The 27782-nt window shown below is 33.8% G+C and overlaps 1 protein-coding gene across 2 annotated transcripts in view; it reads right to left on the minus strand.

The window, feature by feature from the left end:
• Positions 1-27782, minus strand: part of Drl-2 (tyrosine-protein kinase derailed 2) — a 251743-nt gene that overhangs the window by 154177 nt on the left and 69784 nt on the right. For both annotated transcript variants that reach the window (XM_075310862.1, XM_075310860.1), the window contains exon 3: positions 9471-11058. In XM_075310862.1, coding sequence (XP_075166977.1) covers positions 9471-9582 — 112 coding nt within the window. In that variant the 5' untranslated portion in view covers positions 9583-11058. The remainder of the gene's footprint in view (positions 1-9470; positions 11059-27782) is intronic.

Here is a 27782-nt window from a genome sequence, read left to right on the forward strand (position 1 = left end):
CTTACTAGCAAACACGTTTCTAAACACAAAGTTATATTACTGATCATAAAGAAAGACAAAAAAAAAATACAAAACTAACGGTACATTTTGGTTTTATGCTGAGTAAATCAAAAAGTGCAAAATTGAGTTTTTTGTTATGTTTATTTATCTCTCTGAATTTGTTACTTTTTGTTTTGAGTTTTTTATTGTTTTATTTAGAATTGAAGAAAGAATAAAAGAAAAATAAAATTATTTTGATATTCTTTTTTTCTGCTTTTTTATTCGTTTGGAATTGAAAAAAAAAAATTAATTATGTGCTCATTTCTGCACGCCACTGTATGTTTCGACAACTTTCACGAAAAGATGCATAAACTCACTCACTTAAACAGTTTGAAACACTGCCCTGAAATGGCCAAGATTTTGTTAGATTACTTTCAAACCATTCAGGTTGCTCTTTCTATCGAATATGTCAGTAACTTCAATTGCCTATTTACACAGAAAAAAATTTCCGTAGTTAAACTAACACTAAATTTAACTTATTTTTATTGAAAAAAATTTATTTGCTGGTAGTTAAATTTTATTATTTTTATCGAAATTTTCCACAGCTTAACGAAATCTTACTTTTTTTAAACATGTCTCAAAAATTGTATGAACTAAACGTGAGAATAAAGTTCAATGACCGTACACATAAGTTCATTATGAACTAAATCAAAAGAAGATTTTCGTACGATTCCCAAAAATAATAAGAATGTACTACTGTATGGTTAAAATGGTCATGATTTGGCGCCAAATGATTTTCTTCTTTACTTTTAGTTAATTTTTTCTTCTATGACATGATGTAATTTAGTGAACTGCAGTTAAAAAGTACAACATGGCATTAAAATGTGGAGTAAAATTTAGTTAAATTTTCGTGCGAGGTAGTTCACTTTTTTCGGTGTATTAAAATGAGATCGTGTAGTTCTGCATGTTTAACCTGCGGATTGGTTCCTTAATCTTCTTCTTTTCGTAAAACTAATAATTAATTATACATAAAACCCTACTTTGGTACACGTTAAACCGACTTTTAATGGAAAGTGAAAGCATACAGCATCCATATGGTCATTGATTGATTTTGATTCGCGATTTACCTTTTACATACTTGAATGGAATGACCAAACATGATTGCTGCGAGCCACCACCTTGTATACAAAAGGGTTTTTGATTCAATGCCAATTTCAACTGAAAATCAAATGATTTTCGGTCTTGGATTGTTCCCCCTCAGTAGTGCTGATTATAGTATTTCTGATTTCTTCAATGCTTCTCTACTTGGTTTCACCGCAGTGTCACAGGTTTCGTGTTCCCGGTAAATGTATTTTATAAGCTTCAAGTGGGCCGAACTCAAGGCAGTGTTTCCTATTGTTGGTAGGGTTTGTATAAATTGTTACACAGTCGGCTTCGGCCGTTTTTATGCAATTTCTATTTTTTATCGTAATATTTTCGAAATGGTATCCCATGTTGCCTCCCAAGTTACTTGCTTTAACCTCATAAATATGTTCTCAGAACATTAACTTGATTTGATTGTGTTTTTCTACATTTAATGGATTTATGTTTCAATGAAGTAACTTAAGTGACTAATGGAAACGAAAAAAAAACGAGAATTTCCTTATGAAAATTTAGGAACAGGAAATAAAACACTCTTAAAGTGATATATTCAACGATAATGTTTTGCGGCAGCCAAAGTGAGAAACCTAACGCATTGGAAAAAAAACCTCAATGTTAGGCTCTTATCGAACTTGTTGATGCTTTTTCTTCGGCTTTTGCTCTTCCTGTTGTTGCTTTTGCATTGGGGATTTTGAATGGAAAACATTTTAGCAAATTGTAATCGAATCAGTGGTAGGACATCAACTATGTTTCCTCTTGTTTTAAGCCCAAAAGCTGGAAATGGGTTTTCCTAATTACATTTCGTTCTATAATCCATGTTAGCTTAAATGTCTCCCTCCCCAATACTGGTACTAAAACAATTCCACCAGAAATGGATAAATGGACGGAATCTCACAACACCAAGCATTGCCAGTCCGGCATTGGCGTTTATAAATTTTCATTTCAAATTATGGCTAAGTGCCGGAAAATGTTATAAATCTGGGTTAGCCAGAGCCATTGAGGGAGCCAACCATCGGGCAACCATCTAGCCAGCCTGCCAGCCAGCCAGCCAGCCATTCAAACCACTCCGACCACCAACCATACTCGTTAGCTAAGCATGGCGCATTCATATCTCTTCCGTAACCACTTAGAATTCCCTCATTCATTCATCGTTTGCTCATTCGTAGCAGCTCCTCATTGAGGCTTTTAGCTTAGTTAGGCACTTATGGCACCATTAATCAATTTACAAATCAAAATGTTTCACTCATTTCTCGTTTTTTTGTTTTTAGTGGAGGAGGGGGTCTTCTGATGGTTCTACGTTTTCCAAGTGAATTTTTGGTTATCAGGAGTTCTGCTGGAGACACTGATGTTTTCGTTGGCCCAGTGAATTTGGTGTTTCTTTCATATGCTACATTAGCATTTACTTTAAGAAAATCCACAAAAACAAGCAAGGACATTATGGAATACCCAAAAAAAGAAATCTCTCCTATCCTTCAGTGTTATAGGAAAAGGAAAGGGAAATGGGCTTGGAAGCAAAACAACGACACCAAGGAGAGGAAACAAATCGCGAACTTCATACCCTAGGGGACCCCCTCCCTCAATTTTTGGGCATTGCCACACTGGAATCATTTGTTTAATGCCACGAAGTAAAAACAACAGAAACATTCAAGGTCGCCGGATATGACAACCACACAACAATAACGGCAAGAGCTTGTGTATTCGTGATTGGAGCATACTTCCCTTTCCACATTGTCCCATTGAGTAGAGGTACGTACTTCTTCTAATACCTCTGGTATGGCATGAAACTCTGCTCTGAAGACTCCAAGTTAAATCTCAACTAGCACCAGGCGAGACCATTAATATTAAGGATATCCTTATATTATTTGCTCTTGTTGTTGATGTTGTTGTTGTTTTTGTCTAAAGTATTCCAAAACAAAAAAATCCTATATTTGGTTGTTTATTTTGCCGTTTTGCGTTTATAGAACAACAACAAAAGTCTTCTCTTCCTTTAAGGCATTTTGAGGAAATCCAAATGTCGTAATACATCAATGTTAAGGATATCGATGTGTTAGTCTATCCTAGACTGAAATAATACATAGCTACATACTTCTATCAACTCAATACTTGTGTTTTATATGTCTAAGTCTTCCGTTTCCGTCTAAGCTAAAGGAAAGCGTAGACGGTGTGTGTGTGTGTGAAGAGCGAGAGAGAGTGGGGAACTTTGGGGACTATTTGATTGAAAGCACTTTTTGTCTTTTCGTAGACAATAGGCAAGGGTCATATTACCGGATAATTTGTTATTTCTGCCACTTCTATTTCTTCTGTTATTTGCAGCTTTCACTTCTCCATCATCCTGTTGATGCTTTTGTTGGATTCGATCTAGACAAATGTGGTGTTGCAAAAAGGACGACAAAAAACAAAAAAAAAAAAACACGTCCCAACAAATAAATAAATGAAACAAATAAATAATGATACAGATGTCCTCGGAATTGATGGAATTTGTATCAATTTTAGGTCAATAGCATAGTCAAGACTATACCGAAAATAAAAGCAAAAAAAAAAAAAAATAGAAAACCAACAACACGAAAGTGATGATACAAGGAGTTGAAATTGTCATAGTAAGATTCGAAAGTATGGTAGCTAGAACATTAGGTTTGAAATAACTCAATTTATTACAATAAAAAACAAAATTATGTAGTATAGTCTAAAGTCTGGCCGAGTCAAAATCCCTGTGCTCCCAAAGAAAAAATTCTTTCTTATGAAATGAACTTCTAGATAAAATTAAATTTCCCTCTAATATATATGATTTTCTTTAAGAGCCAATAAGCCCGAATTAATGACAAACCATGCAACGATTGGCACTAACTTTTTGTATTTGTTTTTAATGAAAAATTTTTGCTTCAAAAGAAATGCCTTTCCCGAAAACAGAAAACTCTTCTTTCAGTGTGTACCCAGAAGAAAAATGCCGGTATTATATTCGAGGAGCAAATGATTCGGAAAATTTGTAGAGATTTATTTTCAAGAGATCATCTTAACCTTAATGAATGGAGCCACCATGGTGAAATGATTAGCATGCCCACCTTCCATATATAGGGTCGTGGGTTCAACTCCAATTTCGACCAACCACCCAAAAGTTTTTCAATAATGCTGGTGCCACTTCTGAGTGTTTCACCGCAATGTGGATCGCCGTTCGAACTCGGCTTTAAAGTAGGTCATTAAGCCAAACATAGAATGGGGTATCACAATGCCCTGAATGGTCTATGTGAGCTTGAAAGAGAGAGCAGTCACTATACCTAACCTAACCTTAAGGATTTCTCCAGATAGTTCTTATTCTATTCCAATTCTCTACGAATTCTCTGTATCAATATTTCCCACATGTTAAGGGACCTACATTTTGTGAAAGAAACGTCGCGATTTGGGAGGTAATCTGTGGTCTCCACGTCCTACAAACATCATCCTTTGTTTTCCTTATTAAGTACACAGAAAAAAATTTCACGAATAATTTTCCAGTTAAAATTTTAATTGAGCTTTAAAAAATATTCAATTAAAAATTTAATTGATTCAACAAATTTTTTAATTGAAACAAAAATCAATCACACAAATTAATGGTATTATTAATTTTAATTGGATCAATTTTTTTAATTAGCTGCCAATTAATTTTTTACTTGATACAATCATTTCTGTGATTGAAGGCATTTCAATTAAAAAAATAATTGGATCAATTAATTTCGTGATTGAATCAGAAAAAAAAAAATTGTGTGTGTAGATGTGTCCTCAGGTCTAGTCAGTGTTTTGACAGTATTTTGCTGGCTTTTGTCCCCAAGTTAGAATGATTTCGTCCACAAAAATTCCCAATTTAATTTAAAGTTCCTCACAACAATCCCTAATATATTTTTGAATAATTTTTACAAAAAAAAAAGTAAAGAAATTGGCTCTGCTATAGAAATTGAACAAAAAAATATATAACATTTTTGTAAAATTTGTTAGCGAGCTGCAAAAATATCAAATTTCGAAACAAAACACCAGTCCAGTCCGGTGTTCGTCTTCCAAATTCGCATGGAATTAAAATGTGAGTTTGGTCAGCATGTATTTATTATCAAAAATTTACTTTTAAATTCTCAGCAAAAAAATTTGGAAGTTCTTCCAAAGGCACAACTTTAAAAGCACTTCCAGTAGATGTTCTTTATTTTTACTACACAGGAAGTTATTTTCATTCAATTTTTTATAACATGTTTTTTTCATATTTTTTTTTTTTGTTTCAAATTGGTTAAAAACAGTTTAGGAATTCATAAAATGGTACAAATTATTTAAATTTTGTTGAAAAAAATCTGAAAAAAATTCTGAATTTTTGAAAATATTTGAGAACAAGCGTTAGAATCCATTAAAAATTATAAAAAGTTATAAAAATTATTTATTTGACAAATATCACAGATTTTTTTAATTTACATCCAAAATATTGAATTCGCATCATACCTACAGAAGTGATGCAAATTCAGTGCACTGGCTGTTGAAATAGAGGACTTCCGTCCTATGACAAGCCCATGTTAAATGCATCGCTTCTGCGTCGATTTTGCACCACTTCCGGATCCAAAAAGAACATTTTCATTACTTTTTGGGCGACGCTTTTTTTTCTGGGTACTCATGTAATAAATTTGGGTGGTGAAGGTGAACCATCATCATCATTTCTACATTTATGGGATATATGGGTCCAAATCAGTGATGATCACTGATGAGGCCCGATTTCTCACGAAATTAAAAGAAAATTAGATCCCCTAAACTAAACTGCTGTGGCCCTTTCTAGACCAAAAGCTGCATGGAACTAAGTTTTCTTTTTCCTGTGCTTATTTTTTAATAGAGAAGACATAAAAAAATTTCATGTAAACCTGATTTATTATAATGAACCGATTTCGAAAAAATACCCACAAAAATCCCCCCAGTTTATGGAAATTCCCAACCAAATCCCCAGCTCAAAAATATCATCTCCATCCACGAAAAAAATCTCCAATATTAGCTCTAGTAGCCCGGTCGCTTTCCTGATTGTAATCCTACTCTCCATCCTTCCCTACACAGCAAAATATATTTTTTGTCTTCAATCACGAAATAAATTAAATTTTTAATTGAAATGTCTTCCAATTGGAAAAATTTGGTGTTATTTTTTTCTGTGCAGACTTTTTGTATGGGTCCCTCATAGTGTCTTTTTTGCGTTCTACTGACCATTGCACTGTTTCACATCACTCTGTGTGTCTCCAATCGATTTATCCATTCATCATCAGTCCGCTTGGCTTTTGTGGGATTTTCGTTAAATAAAATAAAGAATTAATCGGTGATCTAAGAAGACAATTATTATTATGTGGTATTTGTTCTGCGATCCAAACTCCAAGGACCTTTTCATCTGGCGTCACGAAGTCACACTCAGCGTATAAAAAGTAATGGATTCCTGCTGTATCCGATTCTCCCTCCGTTTCCTACTCCTTACTCTAGCCTATCTTACCCCTTATTCTAGCCTATCCTGGCCCCTATATAATGCGCATTGCACCGTATTCTGAGAATTTATTGATGAGGAATATGTTCTGGGTTCATCACGTATGCTCTCCACTCCCATCATAGATCAGTCGATGACCTAAGAGACGAATTTTTATTCTCTGGTATATGTTCTGCGATTCAAACTAGGAGTACCCTTTTTCAGGCACATTTTATTCAGGGTATTAAATATCAAGGATTACTGATGCAGCCAATTCCCCATCGTTTCCCTTCCTTAATGGTTGGACATGTTTAATGGTTTTGCCAACCATCCACCATTATCTTCAATCCTATAGCCAGCATGGCAACCTCTCTTCTGACTTGTATCTCTAAAGGACATTATCCGTTTCAAAGCTCTAGTTGTCTTGGTACCGCTAATTTCAAGTCAACATGTTCGTTGGGCCCATGGTAAAATAATTACATAAGTACACTCGAAAAACTCTCTGCAAGAGATTTTAAGTTGCACTGACTACAGAAATGTCACTCCGGACCACTGTCACTTAGATTTACAACAAAGAAATAATTTGGTGAAAATAGCTTCATTATATGCGTCATGTGTTTCGCATATTCATTATGCAATGTGAACGTGTCTTTGTGTGTGTGAACATACCTGATACACTCATCGTCGTACACACATAAATAGCCCCCGAAAAAAATTCGTTAATACGTGACAACGTGTCCCGCAAGGTGTGTAATTTTTGACATTATTTTCATCGCATTTAATACAAAGTAGGTTTTCGTGTTGAACACGTATTAATCACGCAAATATTCTCTGTGCCCATTATCCTCGATGCCTGACATCGAACCTGCTTTCTAGTTTGATATCATGCCTAATTTGGTTCTATGTCAAGCCTAATGAAGTTACAATGAATTTTGGATGGATTTACATAAATTTCAAATAAAATTGAATAAACGATGATGATGATGATCATTCAACCGTGAAGTATGATATCAAACCAAAAAACAAAACAAGTTATTTTTGTTTCATAGAGAAAATTGACAAAAATTAAAACAATCAAGAAGTTTTTGAAGTTTGACGTCAAATTTTGTTTGAAGTTTGACGTCAAATTTTGTAGTGGTGTAGCAAGAACTAGTCTTGCAATATACTATTTATTGCAGATATGAGAAATAGGGATCCAAAGACCCATTGATATTCCCCCCTCTATTTTATCAACTAGAAATTCTACAACAATTTTTATTTCTATAAAACAGTGTTACTCTAGTTTTTCTCTCACTATCCTTCCACCCAAATGATAGTACCGCTCTAGAAGTTTTTGCTAATTCATAATATTGAGAGGGCCCCTAATACAAAATCTATGACAAAGTAGTTGGAATCGAAAGTTCCATTTTATAAGAAAATATCGCATAGAAAATATAATAGAAAATTTTGTCAAAATTTTATTTCTATAGAAAATTTTGTCAAAATTTTATTTCTATAGAAAATTTGTCAAAATTTTATTTCTTTAGAAAATTTTGTCAACATTTTATTTCCATAGAAAATTTTGTAAAAATTTTATTTCTATAGAAAATTTTGTCAAAATTTTATTTCTATAGAAAATTTTGTCAAAATTTTTACTTCAATAGAAAATTTTGTCAAAATGTTATTTCTATAGAAAATTTTGTCAAAATTTTATTTCTATAGAAAATTTTCTCAAAATTTTATTTCTATAGTAAATTTTGTTAAAATTCTATTTCTATAGAAAATTTTCTCAAAATGCTATTTCTTTAGAAAATTTTGTCAAAATTTTATTTCTATAGAAAATTTTGTCAAAATTTTATTTCTATAGAAAATTTTGTCAAAATTTTATTTCTATAGAAAATTTTGTCAAACTGAATTATATACGTATTTAATCGGTCATTTTTTAATTCAATATATTCCACGTATGGACTTACTTACAATTTAGAAGACGGTGTTAGGAGGTTTTGAGATACCTTACCTTCGGCTAGCGTTACCGCAACCCAAGTAATTCAATTGTGGATGACAGTCTTTAGAATAAGTACCTACGCATTCCATGGTGGAGGGTACATAAGCTTCGGCCTGGCCGAACTTACAGCCGTATATACTTGTTTCCCTCTACTTTTGTAGCAACTAATTCTTATCAAAAAACAAGACCATCACATCTCGCTCTCTTTCCCTCTCTCTCTAACCCTAGAGTATCCTTATTTCAATATGCCATATTAATTTCAAAGTTTCATTTACATAACTAACAAACCAAAAACAAATTTACATTAGATAATAAATAAAAGTTCCATTTTTCTCATAGGACCAGACTCGGGATTTGTGAAAAAGTCCTTTCTCTTTATATGCTTATACTTCCTAAACTTTGTGTCTACACTTATTCCATCACTCACTCACTTGCTCGCTTAGACCAATTGTCCTCATCATCATCATCATCGTCATCTTTATCGAATATGTCATTTTATAATCAATCACTTTGGCATTCCGAACAAATCCCTTCCTTTTCATTTCGAACATTCCTAGAAGCCATCAGACTATCGTTTACCAAAGTCCATAATAGCTGAGGCCATTGTTTTATATAAAGATTTTCCTTCTTCTGGTTCTTCTTCTAATTCAGGCACATTGACTTCTTCACTTTCGAGTGCTCGAAGGGAAAGTGATATAAGAACAGAAAATCTTTAATAAATTGGTTAAGAGCTTAGCAGAAGCAAAAAACAAAACTCCCAGAAACAGAAACAATAGCCCAGAGACCTAAAGAAATGAAGAGGAATGAGCTGGCTACTAATACCCATGGTAATGCTTCTACATCTCGAGCCTTTGGACTCAAGAATGTTGATGGAATGGCAAAACGTTGGCTATGGAAAATAGAGAACAAGTAGTAATCTGTACTTACGCATAAGTTTCATCACTTCTTTGTGGCTTATAAACACGTTAAGATAACCACTTGACAACAGGGGATACCAGGCAACCATTAGGCCCCAATAGAGTAACCAAAATTTGGCCATTTGTTTTGAGATATCTGAATGGCTTTGCTGGAGGGAAAGGGAGATATATGGATACAGATGAGATGCGGATGCGTTGAGTTGTGGATAAAGATGTCAGAGCTCCACTATAACAGCAGGTTGATGATGTTCTTTCAGTTCCGTTCAGTTCTCTGCCTCTGCTATGCCTTAGGAATTTTCTTTGTAAAATTTAAAAAATCATTAAGGCCATTTGCAATGACAATTTGCCATTTAGGCAGAGCCACCAGTCAAGTCAAGCAGTCTGCTTTTAATCGTCACTTGGTGACCAAATTCCTGAAAGGCGGAGATGACTAAGAGTAACCAGCAAAGGATATGTTGTCTCGACTACGTTTTAAATTTAAATTTGTTGATGACAATAATGCAGATGTTGTTGCTGCTCTGCTGCTGCTGTGTTTGTTTACCAGGCGACTTTTTCTTCACGAGTCCTTTTTTGCTGGGTGTGTCACTGTTCTCCACTCGTTTTTTGACTTTGCCACATTAAATTCAGACCAGTCAACAATTTAGAGTGACAGCATTTGTTTCCCTTTTCCGGCTTATCCTCAGAGTCAACAAATACGGCGACATCACACACTATTCTATAACCAAGTCCAGTATATTTTTGGGGGAGCGTAGCGGCAGAATCAGGAAAGAGGGAGCGATTCTCTGGTTGAGTTGGTAAAGTGCGGGTGTAAGCATATGGTGATGTCGTCTCGCCTGTCACGTGGTTGTTGCTTTGATAATTCTCTAAATATATGCTGAACCTAGGACGCCAGTACACGAACTTATGTGCTCGATGACATAACCGGAGAAGAAGAAGCAGATGGAGCAGAGTTCATGTATTATTGCTGCCTTGGTGGCTGGTGTTGCCACTGCTGCTGATGCCGATGCCGATGCTGTTGGTGATGCCAATGATTTGGTAGCTTGGAGACCATCACCATGTTTGTAAGGTTTTCATATTGCTCTGTGATGTTGTTCCTGATGGTAGTTCGTATTTTTGCTGTGGTTGATGGTGTTCCAGTTGCTGGTGGTGGCAGCCTGTCTGACTGTCGTCCTCACTGACTTTGAGACTTGAATTTAGCATATCAGCATGCTTTCACTCAAATATGTGTGTGTGTGTTGTGTTGGTTCCCAGTTTGTTCCTTTTATGTTGCTGTTTCATGTCCTGTTCGTTTCTTTTTTTTTCGTTTGTAGTCCCTCAAAACATAAGCACGTTCACATGTGAGCGTGTATGTCTTTGGGAATGTTTACCAAGGATGAATCCCAATTGTTGGTTAAGTGACAATCCAGTATACGAATGGGTTAGAGCTGCTGCTGTATCCTTGCCAGTGTTTTTGTTTCAACTTTTCCCAAACTCTCTTCAATGTAGCTCTCTACGATGTTTGAACGATTTGAAGATCCACTATTCAGTATTCCATAAATACTACTGCTGTTCCTGTCAGCTCCTTGTCCTTTGTATGTGTGATGCATTGGTACAGAAATCTGAAAAAAAAACCAAAGGAAAAGTTAAATACAAAATTTCAACATTTGGCATAAAATAAAGACTAAACGAAAAAAAAAAACAATTTTTTTGTGGCCATTACAAAGTCAAATTCAGTTTTATGCAGTCACTAGCACGTCCACATAACGACTCCCACTGACACTGTATACGCACACACACACTCACACGCACATATCTACACACCTTTGAGCTTTGATACAATCTCATAGAAGTTTTATGATATGCATGGTTGCCTAGTTGCTTTGATAATTCTATCCGAATTGGCTGGTATTGCACTGTGGCTCAAAGCAAATAAACTAAATTTAAAACTTTAGCAAAAAAATAAAAATCCTTAAATAAAAACGAAGGAAGCTTAGCTACCTAATATTCTGTGATTTACATTGAAAAGTAAATCAGGATAAAAGGGAACGAACATACTTATTTCTCTGGGAATGGTATCACGGAAATTCTCAGAATTTTTTCATATTATGCACTAATAGAAAAAAATTCGTTATATTAACGAAATGTGTCATTAAAATTGAGCCAATGAAACAAATTCGTTCATATAACGAAAATTTTCATTACTACAACCAATTTTCGTCATTTAATCAACGATTCGTACTTTTAACGAATATTTTCATTGTCCGAATGAAAATTATTCATTATGTCTATGGCATGTTTTCGTTGGCTCAATTTTAATGAAATTTTCTTTGTGTGGCTTTCTCGGAAAATAAGTGCGGAAGGTCGCGGAACTTTTTCTTCACAATATTCTATATAAAATATTACTATCCATTCTACATAACATGAGTTTTGGTTCCATTTGCTCTAGTTAGTTTTAGCACGCGCAGAGAAGTAATGGGATCACTACAAAAAGGTTTCTAGAGCATAATGCCATATTCGGACGGTTAATATATATCCGTTTTCGACAATCATGAGTATAATAGCGGTAAAACAAACAACCACACCCATACATACACAGTCTCACACAAGTTTACATACGGTTAAAAAAATTTATATTTTCTTTAAATAATAAAATTTTTAAAAATAAACATAAATATCCTCTAGTTTTAGTAAATTAATTTGAAAAACAAAGTATTTGTTAATTTTCAAGAAGTTTTTGTTTGGTGTGGGTTATAACCAACAACAATAAACAGGTTTAGTTAAGAGGTAAAAAACTCATGGGTATGTAAACTTGTGTGAGACTGTGTAGATAACAGGCTTTATTCTAAAATCCGGATAAAATAATCAAATATGGTAAAACAGTTTCCCAGATAATCGGCTGCGTTGTCACTGCAATTTCTAAAGGATAAAAAATATTTTTTTTTATATTAATTGTACATCCTCCACCATAAGGAATATGGTATACTAATTTTGCCATTCCGTTTCCTACCCATCGAAATTATGGTCTAATACCACATAGAGTATACATTCTGGGTCTATGTTCATCAGTCCGTCCGTCTATTGAAATCACTCTAACATCCGAACGAAACATTCTGCGTCGCGGTGAAATTCTGAGAAGATCTACACACAAAGAACAACTCATTAAAATTGAGCCAACGAAAATATTTCATTATTATTTATTTCTTTGCATATTTATTATAATTAAAATTACAATAAATAAAAGAAAGATTTAAGCACTAGCAACTAAAGCTATCGGCTTAAAAATTTTCATTGATATAATGAAACATTATCATTAAGACAATGAAAATATTCGTTAATAGTAGAAAACTTTTCGTTGATTAACAGAAAATTTGTTATAATGAAAGAAAATGTTCGTATTGAAATCACGACCAAAGCTATCGTCTTGAAAATTGGTATGAGTAGTTATTATTGAAGGGGATCAGATGGTGTTGCAATTGGGCCATATAGGACCACTTTTAGGTTGGCACCCATATATGTATGACCCCCGACTCCCAGATTTAACTTGCGGAGCCTCGTGGAAGATCCAATTTCATCCGATCCAATTGGATTTTGGCCCTGTAATTCCGATGCGAAAACTGGTTCATATCGGTTCATAATTTTTTATAGACACTTCTATATTAACCCATTTTATAGTCACTTCTATATTAACCCATCTATAGGTATTCAATAGGCCTTTTCATACCCACCACCGTAGAATGATGATGGGGTATCATAAGTTTGTCATTCGAACACCCATCGAAATATCGATTTCCGACTGTATATATTCTTGATTAGGGAGAAATTCTGAGATGATATAACCATGTTCGTTTGACTGTTGTAATCACGCTGCATCCTTCATAGAAATTTGACATAGACTCCTTTTTTGTTTGCAGGCAGGTCAAGTTCTAAGATGGGTTATATCGGTCCAGGTTGCTATATAACCACCATATAAACTTACTCTCAGACTTGAAAATCTAAAGATATTTTAGGACCACTAAAAGCAGTGCCTACACTCATAGAAAAAATCATGCACGGCGTTCTCATTTCAAAACGATTCGTTCATGAAATTGAATCATCACACATGTGGTGTCAAACTGAGAACAGGCGGTGTCAATGTGACAACGATAAAATGACACCATGCGTTGTCAAAAAACAACCAGCGTTCATGATCTTAAAACGTTATGGTTACGACTTTATAAACAAAATTAAAAAAAAAAGTGTTCCGCTAGCGTGTCTCGGACCTGTGTTTTCTGCACCATAGGCGTTAACAGTCGCCTTAACACATTGCACCACCGAGGGTGTTGCCACAATAACGTCTAACGATTATTTTAAGACTTTTCATGGCCAAAGAAAAACGAATGCCGTTCATGAAATCATGAACGCCCTTGGACGAAATTGTGAACATTCCGTTTTGAGTTTTTGTGAACGTTTCCGTTTCATTTTGTCACAATTTTTTCTATTAGTGTAACATTGTGTATATCAGTCCACGTTGTGGTAAAGCTCCCATATATGATTTGACTGAAATTGGAAATCTAGAAGTATTTTAAAACTATTTTTTAATGCGCAATTTTTGTTCTCTTTTTTCAAATAGTTAAAAAAAAGAGTAAGAATAAATAAAATGGTACAAATTATTCAAATTTTGCCACAAAAATGCTAAATCCATTATAGAGAAATCGATAATATTTGAAAATATTCGAGGGAAAACGTTTCAAACAAAAGTTAGAATGCATTAAAAATCATAAAAAAGTATAAATATTATTTATTTGGGAAAATATCACAAAATTTTTAATTCACATTCAAAACACTGACATCAGATCACAACTTAAGAAGTGATGCAAATTTATTGCAACGGCTCTTGAAACGGTGGACATTCGTTCTATGACAAGTTCATTGTTTAATTGTTAGGCTACAGGGGGTGTCGGTGGAGAAGGTGAAGAAATAAGTGGACACCAATTCCTGGAGTAAGTGGACTGTATGTGGGGTTGATGGGACAACAGATGGGTTACCTTAATAAAACAAGATATTAGATGACTGTCATAATTTCTCTAGTACGAGAAATGATTACTCCACAATTAAACCGCCAAGACAAGAGAATGAGAAAATACATATATTTTAGAATTTGAAGATTTGGAGTTTATTAGAGATTCATATTACATTCATCGCTTCTCCGCCAATTTTGTACCAATTCCAGACCCCAAAAAAAAAAAAAAAAAAAAACATTTTCACTTCTTTTTTGGCGACGCTTTTTTGTAGCCTTATTAAGATATTAATATATGAAAGAATAGTTTTAATATCAATTACAATTTTTTATTCAACTAAATCTTAAGTTCAACCACAGCTTTATTTCATAAATATCAGACTTCTACCACAACTCAAGTAATTCGATTGTGCATGAATGTTTTTAGTGGAAAATTGTGCGTTGTACGAGTATATACTTGTTTAATTTTTATAAAAATGTCAAATCGTAAATAGGGTTTCAAATTCTGGGGGGGGGGCTAACATTTTTCTGGGGGTGTCTAAGCCCCCTCCCCAGAGGCCTTCCTACGCTTATGGCTTCCATATATATTTTTCGCCCGATATGGACTACTATGGTCCTAAAAGCCAGAGTTTTGGCCCAATTTGGTTGAAATTTTGCACAGGGAGTAGATTTAGCATTGTAGCTATGCGCTCTAAATTTGGTTGAAATCGATTCAGATTTAGATATAGCTCTCATATATATATTTCGACCGGTATGCACTTATATGGACCCAGAAGCCAGAGTTTTATCCCGATTAGCTTGAAATTTTGCACAAGGAGTACAATTGGTAGTATAGTCATGTATGCCAAATTTGATTGAAATCGGTTCAGATTTAGATATAGCTCCCATATATATCTTTCGCCCGATTTACACTCATATGACCACAGAGGCCAATTTTTAACTCCGATTTAGTTGAAATTTTGCACAGGGAGTAGAATTAGCATTGTAGCTATGCGTGCCAAATTTGGTTGAAATCGGTTTAGATGTAGATATAGCTCCCATATATATATGTTTTTCTGATTTCGACAAAAATGGTCAAAATACCAACATTTTCCTTGTAAAATCGCCACTGCTTAGTTCAAAAATTGTAAAACTGACTCTAATTTTCCTAAGCTTCTAATACATATATATCGAGCGATAAATCTTAAATAAACTTTTGCGAAGTTTCCTTAAAATTGCTTCAGATTTAAATATTTTCCCATATTATTTTACTAACATTGTGTTCCACCCTAGTGCATTAGCCGACTTAAATTTTGAGTCTATACATTTTGTAGAAGTCTATCAAATTCTGTCCAGATCGAGTGATATTTAAATATATGTATTTGGGACAAACTTTTATATATAGCCCCAACATCTTTATATAGCCCCAACACATTTGACGGATGTGATATTGTATCGAAAATTTAGATCTACAAAGTGGTGCTTTTTGGTGTTTTTGATATAGTTCCTACATAGACAGACTTCCCAAATGACTTGTTGAGTTTCCAGAAAAACCAAATTTGAAGCAATTTTTCCGCAAATGAATATATAAAAGTATTTAAGATCCGAAACTGGTGTGTATGGGTCCACGTTTTCGTGTAGGTCTGATCTCCCGATTTGACCTCATGGACTTTTAGGAACCGCAACTTTTATACGATTTGCTGCAATTAGAAATCTAGAGATATTTTAAGGCCACCAATTTGTGAGGCCACTACAATGTGTATCGGTCCATCTTTTAGTATTTGAGTTGCTGCAAAAATGGTTCTTATAAATCGAGAATCTATGCTGATGTAGTCTATATGCTTACTAAAATCCCCCTGAAATTCTTTATATTTTTCAAGGAACTCTCTACAACGAGAGACTTTTATTAACTATTGATTCATTGTTGTGGGTATTTAAGATTCTGCCTGGGCGAACTTGTTTTGTCTAACATAGACTCCGTATAGACTAACTTAGAATTTAGAAAACAATACTAAGGAATATTATAGTCATCGGCAATAGGTATCCGAACCTAATTCAATTGTGGATGACAGTCTTTAGTATAACCTTGTCCATGGTGGAGGGTACATAAGATTCGGCTTGGCCGAATTGTATTGTATTAACATATTTTACGCTCTTTGCATTTCTAAATTAAATTACCCTGAAGTCTTTTTCCTAAGCGTAAAACCAATAAAATCGAGTTTCGGCTACTCGAAATGCTAAAGCGAAAGACAACCACAATTGTCTTAATCCCTGGCCAAAGAAATATGGAATTTCCTACAACTCTTTTATTCATAACCACAGTGTATATTATTCCCAAATTAAACAAAAAAGACATGAAAAAACGAGAACTTTCAAAGACCAGTTGTTTGACTCCATCACAAGTGTTGCTATCTTTAGTATGTGACACGAAAGTTGCTAACACCAATTTCGTTGTTGTTGTTGTTGCTGTTTTTATTTTGGTTGCCATTGCTGGTGGTTATAATAGTGAAAATATTTTTCTATCTTTTGTACCATAGGAAAACACCAAAGTTTTTGGTGAAACAATTTACAAATATTTTTATTATAATTGTTATGGGATATTTTCAATGGGTTTTCTTTCTCGCTCTCTCTCTCTGTCCAACTCTTGCTTGGTTTGTGGCATTGTTGTTCAGCTGACTGGTTTGTTGCTTCTTACTGTTTTTTAAATAATCTCGTTGCCATTGCTGTTGTTGTTGTATTTATTTAAAGTTCTTCAAAAAGTAATTAAAAGTTCGTAAAGATTAACAGTCTACGAATGAATGTAGCCAGCACACAAGTGGCATTGGCAACTGGCAAATGCCAAGAGACCAAAAGCCCCCCCTCTTCAATGGGTCAAAAGGTTTAGGAGATTTTCATCTGACATAGCCATGACTGTCGTTTGTTGTTCTCTTCCCGGGTTTCTTGCTCTCGCTCTTGGACAGCTTAAGATTTCCACTGGTGGTCAGGTCTAAAGTGGCATAGAAATAGTCTTGGTATGCCTTTCGTCGAACTTTCACGAACTGCTTTGAAGGGACCTTTTCACAAAAGTTGTGTTTTTTTTCTGCCACAAATTCAATTTAATTGAATTCTTTGTGAAGACCAAACGCACTTAGTTGCCTAAGAACGGGAACGGAAAAGTGACCCTTTCTGTGGCAATACAATTGCGCCTAAGGCTTTTCTGCCAGCCCACAAATCATGTCTTGGGAAATGCTGAACAAACTTTGTACTTGGTTAGTGCATAGTAGGGTTAGTCTATGATCATAAAGGAAGGGAAGGGGGGTTATGCAAAATTTTAAAAATATCTATCAAATATGGAGTTTAGCCGTTTGGAAGTCTATATTATTGAATGTCTGTTATAAGTTTATTTGTATATTTATGTATGTCTGTATTAAATATTATTTATTTCTTTGTAATACACAACTTTTCTAACGGTCCGGTTACACTGGACAAATATTTGACAGAAGTAAAAATAAAAAGAATTTGCCACTACAGTCAACCCAGTAAACGTTTTTAGCTACCCAGCAAAAAAAAAAAAGCGTCGCCAAAAAAGTAGTGAAAATGTTCTTTTTGCATCCGGAAATGGTGCCAAATTGACGCAGAAGCGATGAGTTTAACATGGGCTTGTCATAGGATGGATGTCCACCATTTCAACAGCCGCCGCACTGAATTTGCACCACTTCCTAAGGTGTGAGCCGAATTCAATGTTTTGGATGTGAATTAAGAAACTTTGTGATATTTTGACAAATAAATATTTTTTACAATTTTTTTTATGATTTTTAATGCATTATAACGCTTGTCTGGAACTTTTGTGATCAAATATTTTCAAAAAATTCGAAATTTTTCTACAAAGGATTTAGCATTTTTTTCGGCTAATTTTAAATAATTTGTACCATTTTATAAATTCTTCATCTGTTTTTAACCTATTTGAAACACAAAAAAATAAATTTCCCATTAAAAATATGAAAAAAAGAGTTATTTTTAAAAAATTGACTTAAAATAACTTCCTGTGCATTTAAAATAAAGAATATCTTTTGGAGAGCATTTTTGGAAGTTCTTTTAAAGTTTTGCCTTGATAAGAACTTACAAATTTTTTAGCTGGGTAATATTGGATATATAACATTTTCCAAAAACGGAAGTCAGATATTTCTAAAATGGTCGTATGAGAAAGTTTGACACCAATTTTTATCAAATATTTGCCTCACCTTACAATCACAAAAAATGTTCTCCAATTTACTTCCTTATTACTGAGGAAAAACAATGTTAGCTTTGATTTGAGAAAAAAAATCACAACTTTTAATAAATTGGAAGCGCGAATTAGTAGTGCGGTATTGATAAGAGATCCACCGTGGTACCATGGTTAGTATGTCATGGGTTCAAGCCCAGTTTCAGAAAGGTTTTCAGGGGTGGGTTATCGTCTTTCAGTAATGCTGGTGACATTTATGAGTGTCTTAAAGTTTCTCTAAGTGGTTTAATCGAAATGTGAAACGCCATTCGGACTCAGCTACACACAAAATTTTTTTTCTGGTTCAATAACGAAATTAATTGATCCAATTAATTTTGTAATTGAAATGTCTTCAATCACAGAAATGATAGTATCAATTAAAAAATTAATTGAAGGTCAATTAAAAAATTAATTGATACTATTAATTTTTGTGATTGATTTTTGTTTCAATTAAAAAATTTGTTGAATCAATTAAATTTTTAATTGAATATTTTTTAAAACTCGATTAAAATTTTAATTGGAAAAATATTCGTGAAATTTTTTTCTGTGTATAAAAAGGAATTCCCTTGTCATTGAGGTAAACAAAGAATCGGGCAGTGAGAAATTCACCACTGTGATAAAACAATGGACTTTATAATCTAAATGAGCCTGAACTATCGCCACTATACCTAACCTAATTATATAGATCGCGAGGGCCAGAGCTACATAAGAGAACCTCTAGATCGTGCAGTATACCAATCAGGTTCGAACAGGACTCATGAGGATACTGATTCTGAAACGGTGAGAAGCTATAAGAATAATTCTGTTCTCGGGGCTCTACCACCGCCCATAGCACCGGAGGAACAAGACCTGCCACGGTAGGCTAGGTTAGCTTTAGCCCAACTAACATAAGATAAGAAAACTGCAGTCGCCTCAATTCCTATCAATCAGTGATTGATAGCAGCATAGCTGTAATCAAGGACCACATGACCTGAGTCACCTACCTCCCACCGTGGTGCATACAAAGGGTCATGGGTTCAACTCCAGTTTCGACACAAACATCAACAAGTTTTTCAGCGGTGTATTATCTCCACTCAGTAATGCTGGGACCATTTCTGAGTGTTTCAGAGCTTCTCTAGGTGAAGTTCACCATCTGTGGTACCACAACGGTCTGAATAAACTCAATGAGTCTGAGATATCGGGCTGCCACTATGCCTTATATAACCTAACCTCAACAACAACAATATCCATGGAAAGTAGCATATGCTGTTTTTTGTTTGGTCGGTGTGCTCTACTATGATCTGCTGTAACCGGGTGAAACGATCCCAAGAGATTTGTATGGAACTTAATTGATACCGATCATATGTTAGTGTCAGTGTTGTCAGATTAGGGTATTTGTCCCCAAACTTGGGGTTTTTTCTCGGGGTTGGGGATATTTTTTGACTTTGGGGATCTGGGGATAAAACCGTGGTTTGGGGATTTTTCTGGGGATATTTCAATCAGATAGTATTAAATTTGATATAGAAGGTGTAAAATCGAAGTACAATAATTTTTATACGACCATCTTTAGGAATTTATTTAGTTTAGACTAAACTACGTTCCTGTTTACCAACACAATTTTGTATAAATATTCATTACTAGTTTTGTTTCTGAAGAAAAACTTTTCAAAGATTCTTGACATAAAGTCGGCAATTTTTATAGAAAGCCACAAATTAACTTTTGACCAACTGCACTGAAAAAAATATTGTCGTGAGGTCAAAGATTTCATGTCTTTAAAATACGAATGCAAATTTTGCTTAGCATAGAAGACGCATTTTTCTAGTATAAAGTTTTTTTCCTTGTCCAAAAGTCGATAAACTTTTCAATGAAGTCGTATTGTCCTTATAATTAAATGATTTCACTTACAAATGGGTATGATAACATGAAAGAAAAGATGTTTGGGCTAAGGTCAACTTGACTTTAATAATTCAGAAAAATTCTTAAAATTTAATGAAATTGTCTTTTTGCATCTTGACTACAAAGACAAAAATCGTTCAAATATAGGACATGTTTTTCAATACTTTATTTTAAAGACGTTGTTTACTTGAAACATAGCATAATTTCTGCTGGAAGTCGAGTCTAAATTTGGAAAATAAAGTTGCTGTTAACTCGTTTTTAAAGGACTTTGATAGCATATGAAGAAAAAAAATCGGAAAAAGCGAAAAATTAAAATTGTGTCTTAAAAGTATGCTTACATGTATTCTCCTCTTCTTTGGCTTGGAATCAATACCAACATTTTTAAAGTAAAGACAACATCTTTGGAAACGGGCATGCTTTTTTTTCAGTGTGACATGCGTGTCTTTTTTTTTTTGTAGAATGAAATTTATATACGATTTAGCTCCCAGTGACTTTTACTTGTTCCCAAATCTAAAAAAAAAAATCCTTGCTGGCAAGCGTTTTAACTGAAATGAAGATGCAATTACAGTTGTAAACCACTATTTTGAAGACCTTGAGGAAAACTATTCTAATCAAGGGATAGAGTTTCTAGACAAGCGTTGAACTAAGTGTATTGAAGTTTCAGGAGATTATATTTAAAAATAAAAATATTTTTGAAAAACTAACTTTCTCTTTCAATGATAGGCTAAGAAGTTTCCGAACCGCCCTCGTACATAAAATTATTATATGCATTTTTTGGGTGATCTGTCATGGGAGAAAAATATTTCAATTGGCGATTTTTTTTGGGAATATTAGGGGGTCTCTCTCGAAAAAATCTGGCAACCGTCCATAGAGGGATAAATGGCTACAATAACATGTTTGAAAACTGGTAAATCCTACCCCGCTCGCTCTATAGCACATACATTGCTCCTTCAAATTACGACTTGTTCCGATGCGGAACTAAAAAATTTGGTAGATTGGAGGATTGGGTCAAAAGACGAGTCGTTTTTCGATGTGGTATCCGTAACAGGTTGGCTGATAAGTCCCCTGTCTGACACATAGATGGCGTCGCTAGGACTAAATGCATACTATATTTATATAGTAGCAACCTTAATATGATTCGTGTCAAAATTTGACGTCTGTAAGTCAATTAGTTTGAGAGATAGAGCGTCTTTTGTGAAGCAACTTTTGTTATTGTGAAAAAAATTGAAAAAAGGAATTTCGTGTTTTTATAAAATACTGTTTTCTGAAGGGAAAAATACGGTGGAAGAAAAAATTTGGCTTGATAATGAGTTTCCGGACTCTGCCCCAGGGAAATCAACAATAATTGATTGGTATGCAAAATTCAAACGTGGTGAAATGAGCACGGAGGACGGTGAACGCAGTGGACGCCCGAAAGAGGTGGTTACCGGATATGCGGAAGCAAAATGGGTGCCGCGCGAGCTCACATTTGATCAAAAACAACAGCGTCTTGACCGGTGAACCGTCTCCGAAGCGTGGAAAGACTCAAAAGTCCGCTGGCAAAGTAATGGCCTCTGTTTTTTGGGATGCGCATGGAATAATTTTTATCGATTATCTTGAGAAGGGAAAAACCATCAACAGTGACTATTATATGGCAAACTATGTTGAATAATAAAAACGAATTTTGACAAAAAAATGTGTTTTTCTTTGTTAGACCGGGCACTTATCAGCCAACCTGTTATGTTGCCTCAAAGATGGAAAAGGTAGTATACCCACAGACGGAAAATGATTATCTCAATTATGCTTGAAGAGCAAAATATTATTTTGGGATGGGTTAATATCTTATTTTTTCGCAAATTATATTCCAGATTTCGACAACCATGTATATGTTTTTTGGAATAAATTCTCAAACATTTAAAAAATCGCGCATTTTTAATTTTAATGCATTATTTTGTGAAATCGTAATATCCATAAACGTATATTGCATAAATAAATATGTAATCATTTCCAATTTGTTTTTATTTTAGCTCATTACAGCAAATGACTATTTTTCTAAATTGCAATCAAGCAGAATGGGATCAATAACACTTTTACTTTTCGCTCATATACTGACAATAATGAATCATAAATTGTTTTTGCATCAATTTGAATTTTAATATACATCTCCATTATTATTAGGCTGCTGTTCTAGCTACTGGCATGAATTCACATTCACTTCGACGGTGGATTGGTCCTATGGAAATGCTTTTTTCAAAGAAACGATTTTTAATGAAATGCTCCTAACCTGATTCGATTCGCATAATCGTTCAAAATGTAAATTAATCACCTGATGACTAGAAGCAATTTAAATTCAAATTAATCCACACACACGCACACGCTCACACACCCATTCACATATACATACATCCCTTTTACATGCTAACCACCACTTCTTTTTGATGAATGGAAATTAATTTCGAATTGTATATTTTTGTATATAAAACAGAGAATTGATGCAACCTAATGCTTAGTCCTAATGATTTTGTATTTAAGTCCATTTTAGCATTTAATAGAATTTTTATTTGTGTGCATTGGCCATCGTTGTTCCTGGCTATGGTAAATGATTTAAATTCGAGAACTTTTTGGAAAACCGATAGTAATCGCTTTCAAATTTATTTTCATATACAAAAATGTGTAAACGAAGACCTTACAAAGGGGATCAAATGCAATCCCCTAGACACAAAAAACCAAAAAAAAAAAGAAAAACGAAACACACAGAGTATTACTAAAGGATTTAATGTTACAAATTCTGTTGAATCATCATCATCATGGTTGTACACGACTATGGTTATAAATTCTATAGCCCTTGCCATAATTCACTTGACTTGAGTCGAACGGAAATCCAGGTCTTACAAAACTTAAATAAAAATGCCAAAAAGTTCATAAATGTATTGGGAATACCAATAGCAAAGGCTTCAGTTTCAGCTTCATTCTAGGGAGTTGTTATTTAACAAATTTCTGGATTTCATAGACCAGTAAACATATGAAATTTATGCATGCTAAATGTTAAAAACACAATTCAAAACTTTATCATTTACCTCTGATATTGCCTATAGCCCCCTCGCAAAATCCCTCCCATCTGGTTGCTGAATACACACATTCCATTTTTCCCATTTGAAGCTCAACAAGAACAAAGAAACGAGGACCTCATTCTCCACCATTAAAAAATCATTGTAGAAAGTTTTGGAGGTGAACAGCCACAACAACTCAACTGAAGATTGGGTGATTGAGGAAAATGAGTTGTTGAGCTTCAAGGCTCACCGAAAATATATTCCCGTATTCAGGAGTGTCAGAACACTCTGGCTCCTCTGCTCATTCGAAGAAGCATTACAATGCGGTAAGGCTTTATCATAACTTGAAACTTTATGCAAAACAATCCTCCCCCAAAAAAAAAGTTTAAAATCAAATTTTCTATTATTTCGCAAATATACATACGAAATATAATTCATTTCATTCCTCCAGCTTTTTTTGTGTGTTTTCTTTCCAAACATCGACGGGGGTCTAGGACTAGGAGGCCATCGCCACAATTTATTTCACTTCATAATTTTCTATGAAATGTGGAGCAAGGAATACGTTGATATATGCATATCCTTCGGCTTACCCACCTCCCTATTGCCAGGCAGCAAGTCTACTCCTTCATTGTCAGTCATGTGTTACAAGGTACAGTGGCTCAAAGATTGGTGGAAAATTTGATGAATATTGTGGGCCTGGTTTAGAAAATATGAAGTATTCCGAATGTACTCAGATAAGGAATATAACCACCTCAAATATATTACTGTTGGTTGGGGAACATGTCACATGTTTGTCGCAACCATGCTATTTTCTCGGAAATTGTGTATTTGATTTCGATAAGCATTTTATATTTGGCGAGAAAACAAAATGTTTGTGGCAAAAATGTTCCATGCTCCCCATAAAAAAATAATATTTTACCCTTGAAACATGTATGTGGATATCATATTCCTTCTTCTGTGAGTGGAATTTCTGAAATTTGCATCCCTTGAATCTTTGGATGTAGAAGGTTTTCCTTTACTTTAAGGAAAATGTACCTTACTTCAACGACATGCAACTTTAATACAAGGATTCGTGCCCTAAATTTAATGAAAAATTGTAAAGCCTGTAAAGAAATACATTTTTGAATTCGAACGAAATAATCCTTAAAGTAAAGAAAATTTTTTTTTGAATTAAAGAAATAATTCTTAAATTAATTTAAATCGTATTTGATGGATTTGCAAATTTGGTTTAAAGTTTTTTGAAATTAAGGAAATATTTATTTACTTTGAAGTATCTTTTTTCTATTTGAGATCAGTTTCCCAGTTTTAATATTATGGTAGATTTATCTACGATCTAGATTTAAAGCTACACTAAAAAAACATTTACGTGATATTAGAGATTACGCAACCTCAATTTTAGGATGCGCAATTTACATACTATTAAGGACAAATTTCTTTAAAATAATTATATTTTAATTAAAAGAAAGTTTATAATCTTTGCTTCCAAAATTTTTTTCATTAAATTTAGGACACACATTTTTAAAATTTGCGTCCCTCCGTTAAAGTTGCATGTCTTTAAACTAAGGCAAATTTTCCTTAAAGTAAATAAACACATTTTTGATTTAAAGAAATTGTCCTTAAATTAACTGAAATATTGTATCTTTAGATTTAAGATAAGAACGCTTCAAATATAGGCTAAGACTTATTTTGAGGATTTGCCGTCTTCGGTTTAAATTTTTTTGGAATTAAGAAAACGTTTTTTACTTTGAAGTATCCGTTATAATTTGAATATTAAACTGGCACGGGTTTATTAGAGGTGTGCACGTGAGTCATATGTTATTCACGCTTACGCACACACACGACGGAAAAATCTTACTCACGCACACTCACGCACACTCACGCACGATATTGTTTGGTAGGACTCACGCTCACGCACACTCACGAAAAGAAAATTTGTACTCACGCACACTCACGCACGAAAATGTCGTGAGTCACGAAAAATACCGTGACTCACGAAAAATATCGTGACTCACGAAAAATGTCGTGACTCACGAACAATTTTTTAAGTAATTTACCTTAGCGACGTGTCTGAAAACTTGAGCATAATTAAAATCGAGAGCGTTATTACACTCTTAACATCCCAGGTGTTACTAAAATTGCAAATGAATTTAACTCTTAAGCGTTTTATGTTGGTGAGCGGGATTATAATATTTTCGTGACTCACGAAGATAATATTTTCGTGACTCCCGCTCACACACGACATTTTGGTTTGTTAATCACGCTCACGCACACTCACGCGGTTGTCATGAGCGGGACTCACGACTCACGCGTGAGTCACGAAAAATTTCGTGAGTCACGACAATTTCGTGTCACGTGCACACCTCTAGCGTTTATGCGTGAATAGCTTTATTAATAAACTGAAAATTTGATAAATGAGATCTGTATCCTAATTTTAATTTTATTGGTACTAGATTTAAAGCTAGTAAGTTCGCTAAAAACTTTCTTTATTTTAAAGAAGCCGCATCTTTGGCTCGGAATAAATACCAAAATCCTTAAGGGAAGGTCAAAATCTTTGGATTCAAGTAAACTTTTTTTTATTATAAACAAAAACATTTTTGAGTTTGAACGAAATAATCATTAAAATAAAGAAAAGTATTTTTGAATTAAAGAAATTAACTTAAATCGTATTTTATGGATTTTCAAATTTGGATTAAAGTTTTTTTGACATTAAGAAGATATTTGAAATATCTGTTTTAATTTGAGATCAGTTTCCCATTTTTAATATTATCGTAGATTTATCTACAATCTAGATTTAAAGCTAGATGATGCCTTAAAAATTATTTTAAAGAAGTCACATTTTTGACTCGAAATCAATACCAAACTCGTTAACCCCACACTGAAAAAAAAAGCATACCCGGTTCCAAAGATTTTGTATTTACTTTAAAAAATTTGGTATTGATTCCGAGCCAAAGATGCGGAGAATACAAGTAAGGATACTTTTAAGACACAATTCTCTTTTAAATTTGGGTTTTGTGTTATTGCTTCTAGGAAGCAAATTTTAAGTTTTCGCTTTCTCAGCTTTTTTTCTTCATATGCTATCAAAGTCCTTTAAAAACGAGTTAACGACAACTTTATTTTCCAAATTTAGACTCGACTTCCAGCAGAAATTATGCTATGTTTCAAGTAAAAAACTTAATTAAAATAAAGTTTTGAAAAACATGTCCTATATTTTAACGATTTTTTGCTTTGTAGTCTAGATGCAAAAAAATAACAAATTTAAAGACAATTTCATTAAATTTAAAGAATTTTTCTGAATTATTAAAGTCAGGTTGACCTTAGCCAAAACATTTTTTCTTTCATGTTATGATACCCATTTTTAAGTCAAATCAATTAATTTTAAGGGCAATACGACTTCATTAAAAAGTTTATCGACTTTTGGACAAGGGAAAAAACTCTATATTAGAGAAATGCGTCTTCTATGCTAAGAAAAATTTGCATTCGTAGTTTAAAGACATGAAATCTTTGACCTCACGACAATATTTTTTTCAGTGCAGAACACTCAACCTGGCCTATGTTAAAAAAATATATGTTTTTATTGCAGTTTTTGTTATTATGAAATATTTGAAAAATGAAGTGAATTCTCTTTTATTTTCTTGTTAAATAATTATATTCTTCTTTATTTTGTTTTAATAAAAAATAATATTTTATATATGAAAATTTTGTACTTTTTTTAAAAACAGTCTTACAGGCGAGGTTTTGCATTAAAGAGTAAAAACGTTGTGTTGAAGCTCCTTTTTTTGTGGTTGCCCGTCTGTATGCCCATTATTATCAACTAATTTTCATGCAATATCTTTCAGAGAATTTGTTTTGCCCAGGCACTTGCAAAAGTCCAATCCAGTTCCCATAAAGATACCCAGTAAAAAAAGCGTCGCCAAAAAAGTAATGATAATGTTCTTTTTGGATCCGGAAGTGGTGCAAAATTGACGCAGAAGTGATGAATTTAACATGGGATTGTCATAGGTCGGAAGTCCTCCATTTTAACAGCCAGTGCACTGAATTTGCATCACTTCTTTAGGTGTGATCCGCATTCAATGTTTTGGATGTAAATTAAATTCTGTCATATTTTGTCAAATAAATAATTTTTATAATTTTTTATGGATTCCTATGCTTGCCTGAAACGTTTGATCTCAAATATTTTTAAAAATACACAATTTTTTCATATTGGATTTAGCATTTTTTTCGAAA

Source organism: Haematobia irritans, chromosome 5 (genome assembly GCF_050003625.1).
Source record: "Haematobia irritans isolate KBUSLIRL chromosome 5, ASM5000362v1, whole genome shotgun sequence".
Lineage (NCBI taxonomy): Eukaryota > Metazoa > Arthropoda > Insecta > Diptera > Muscidae > Haematobia > Haematobia irritans.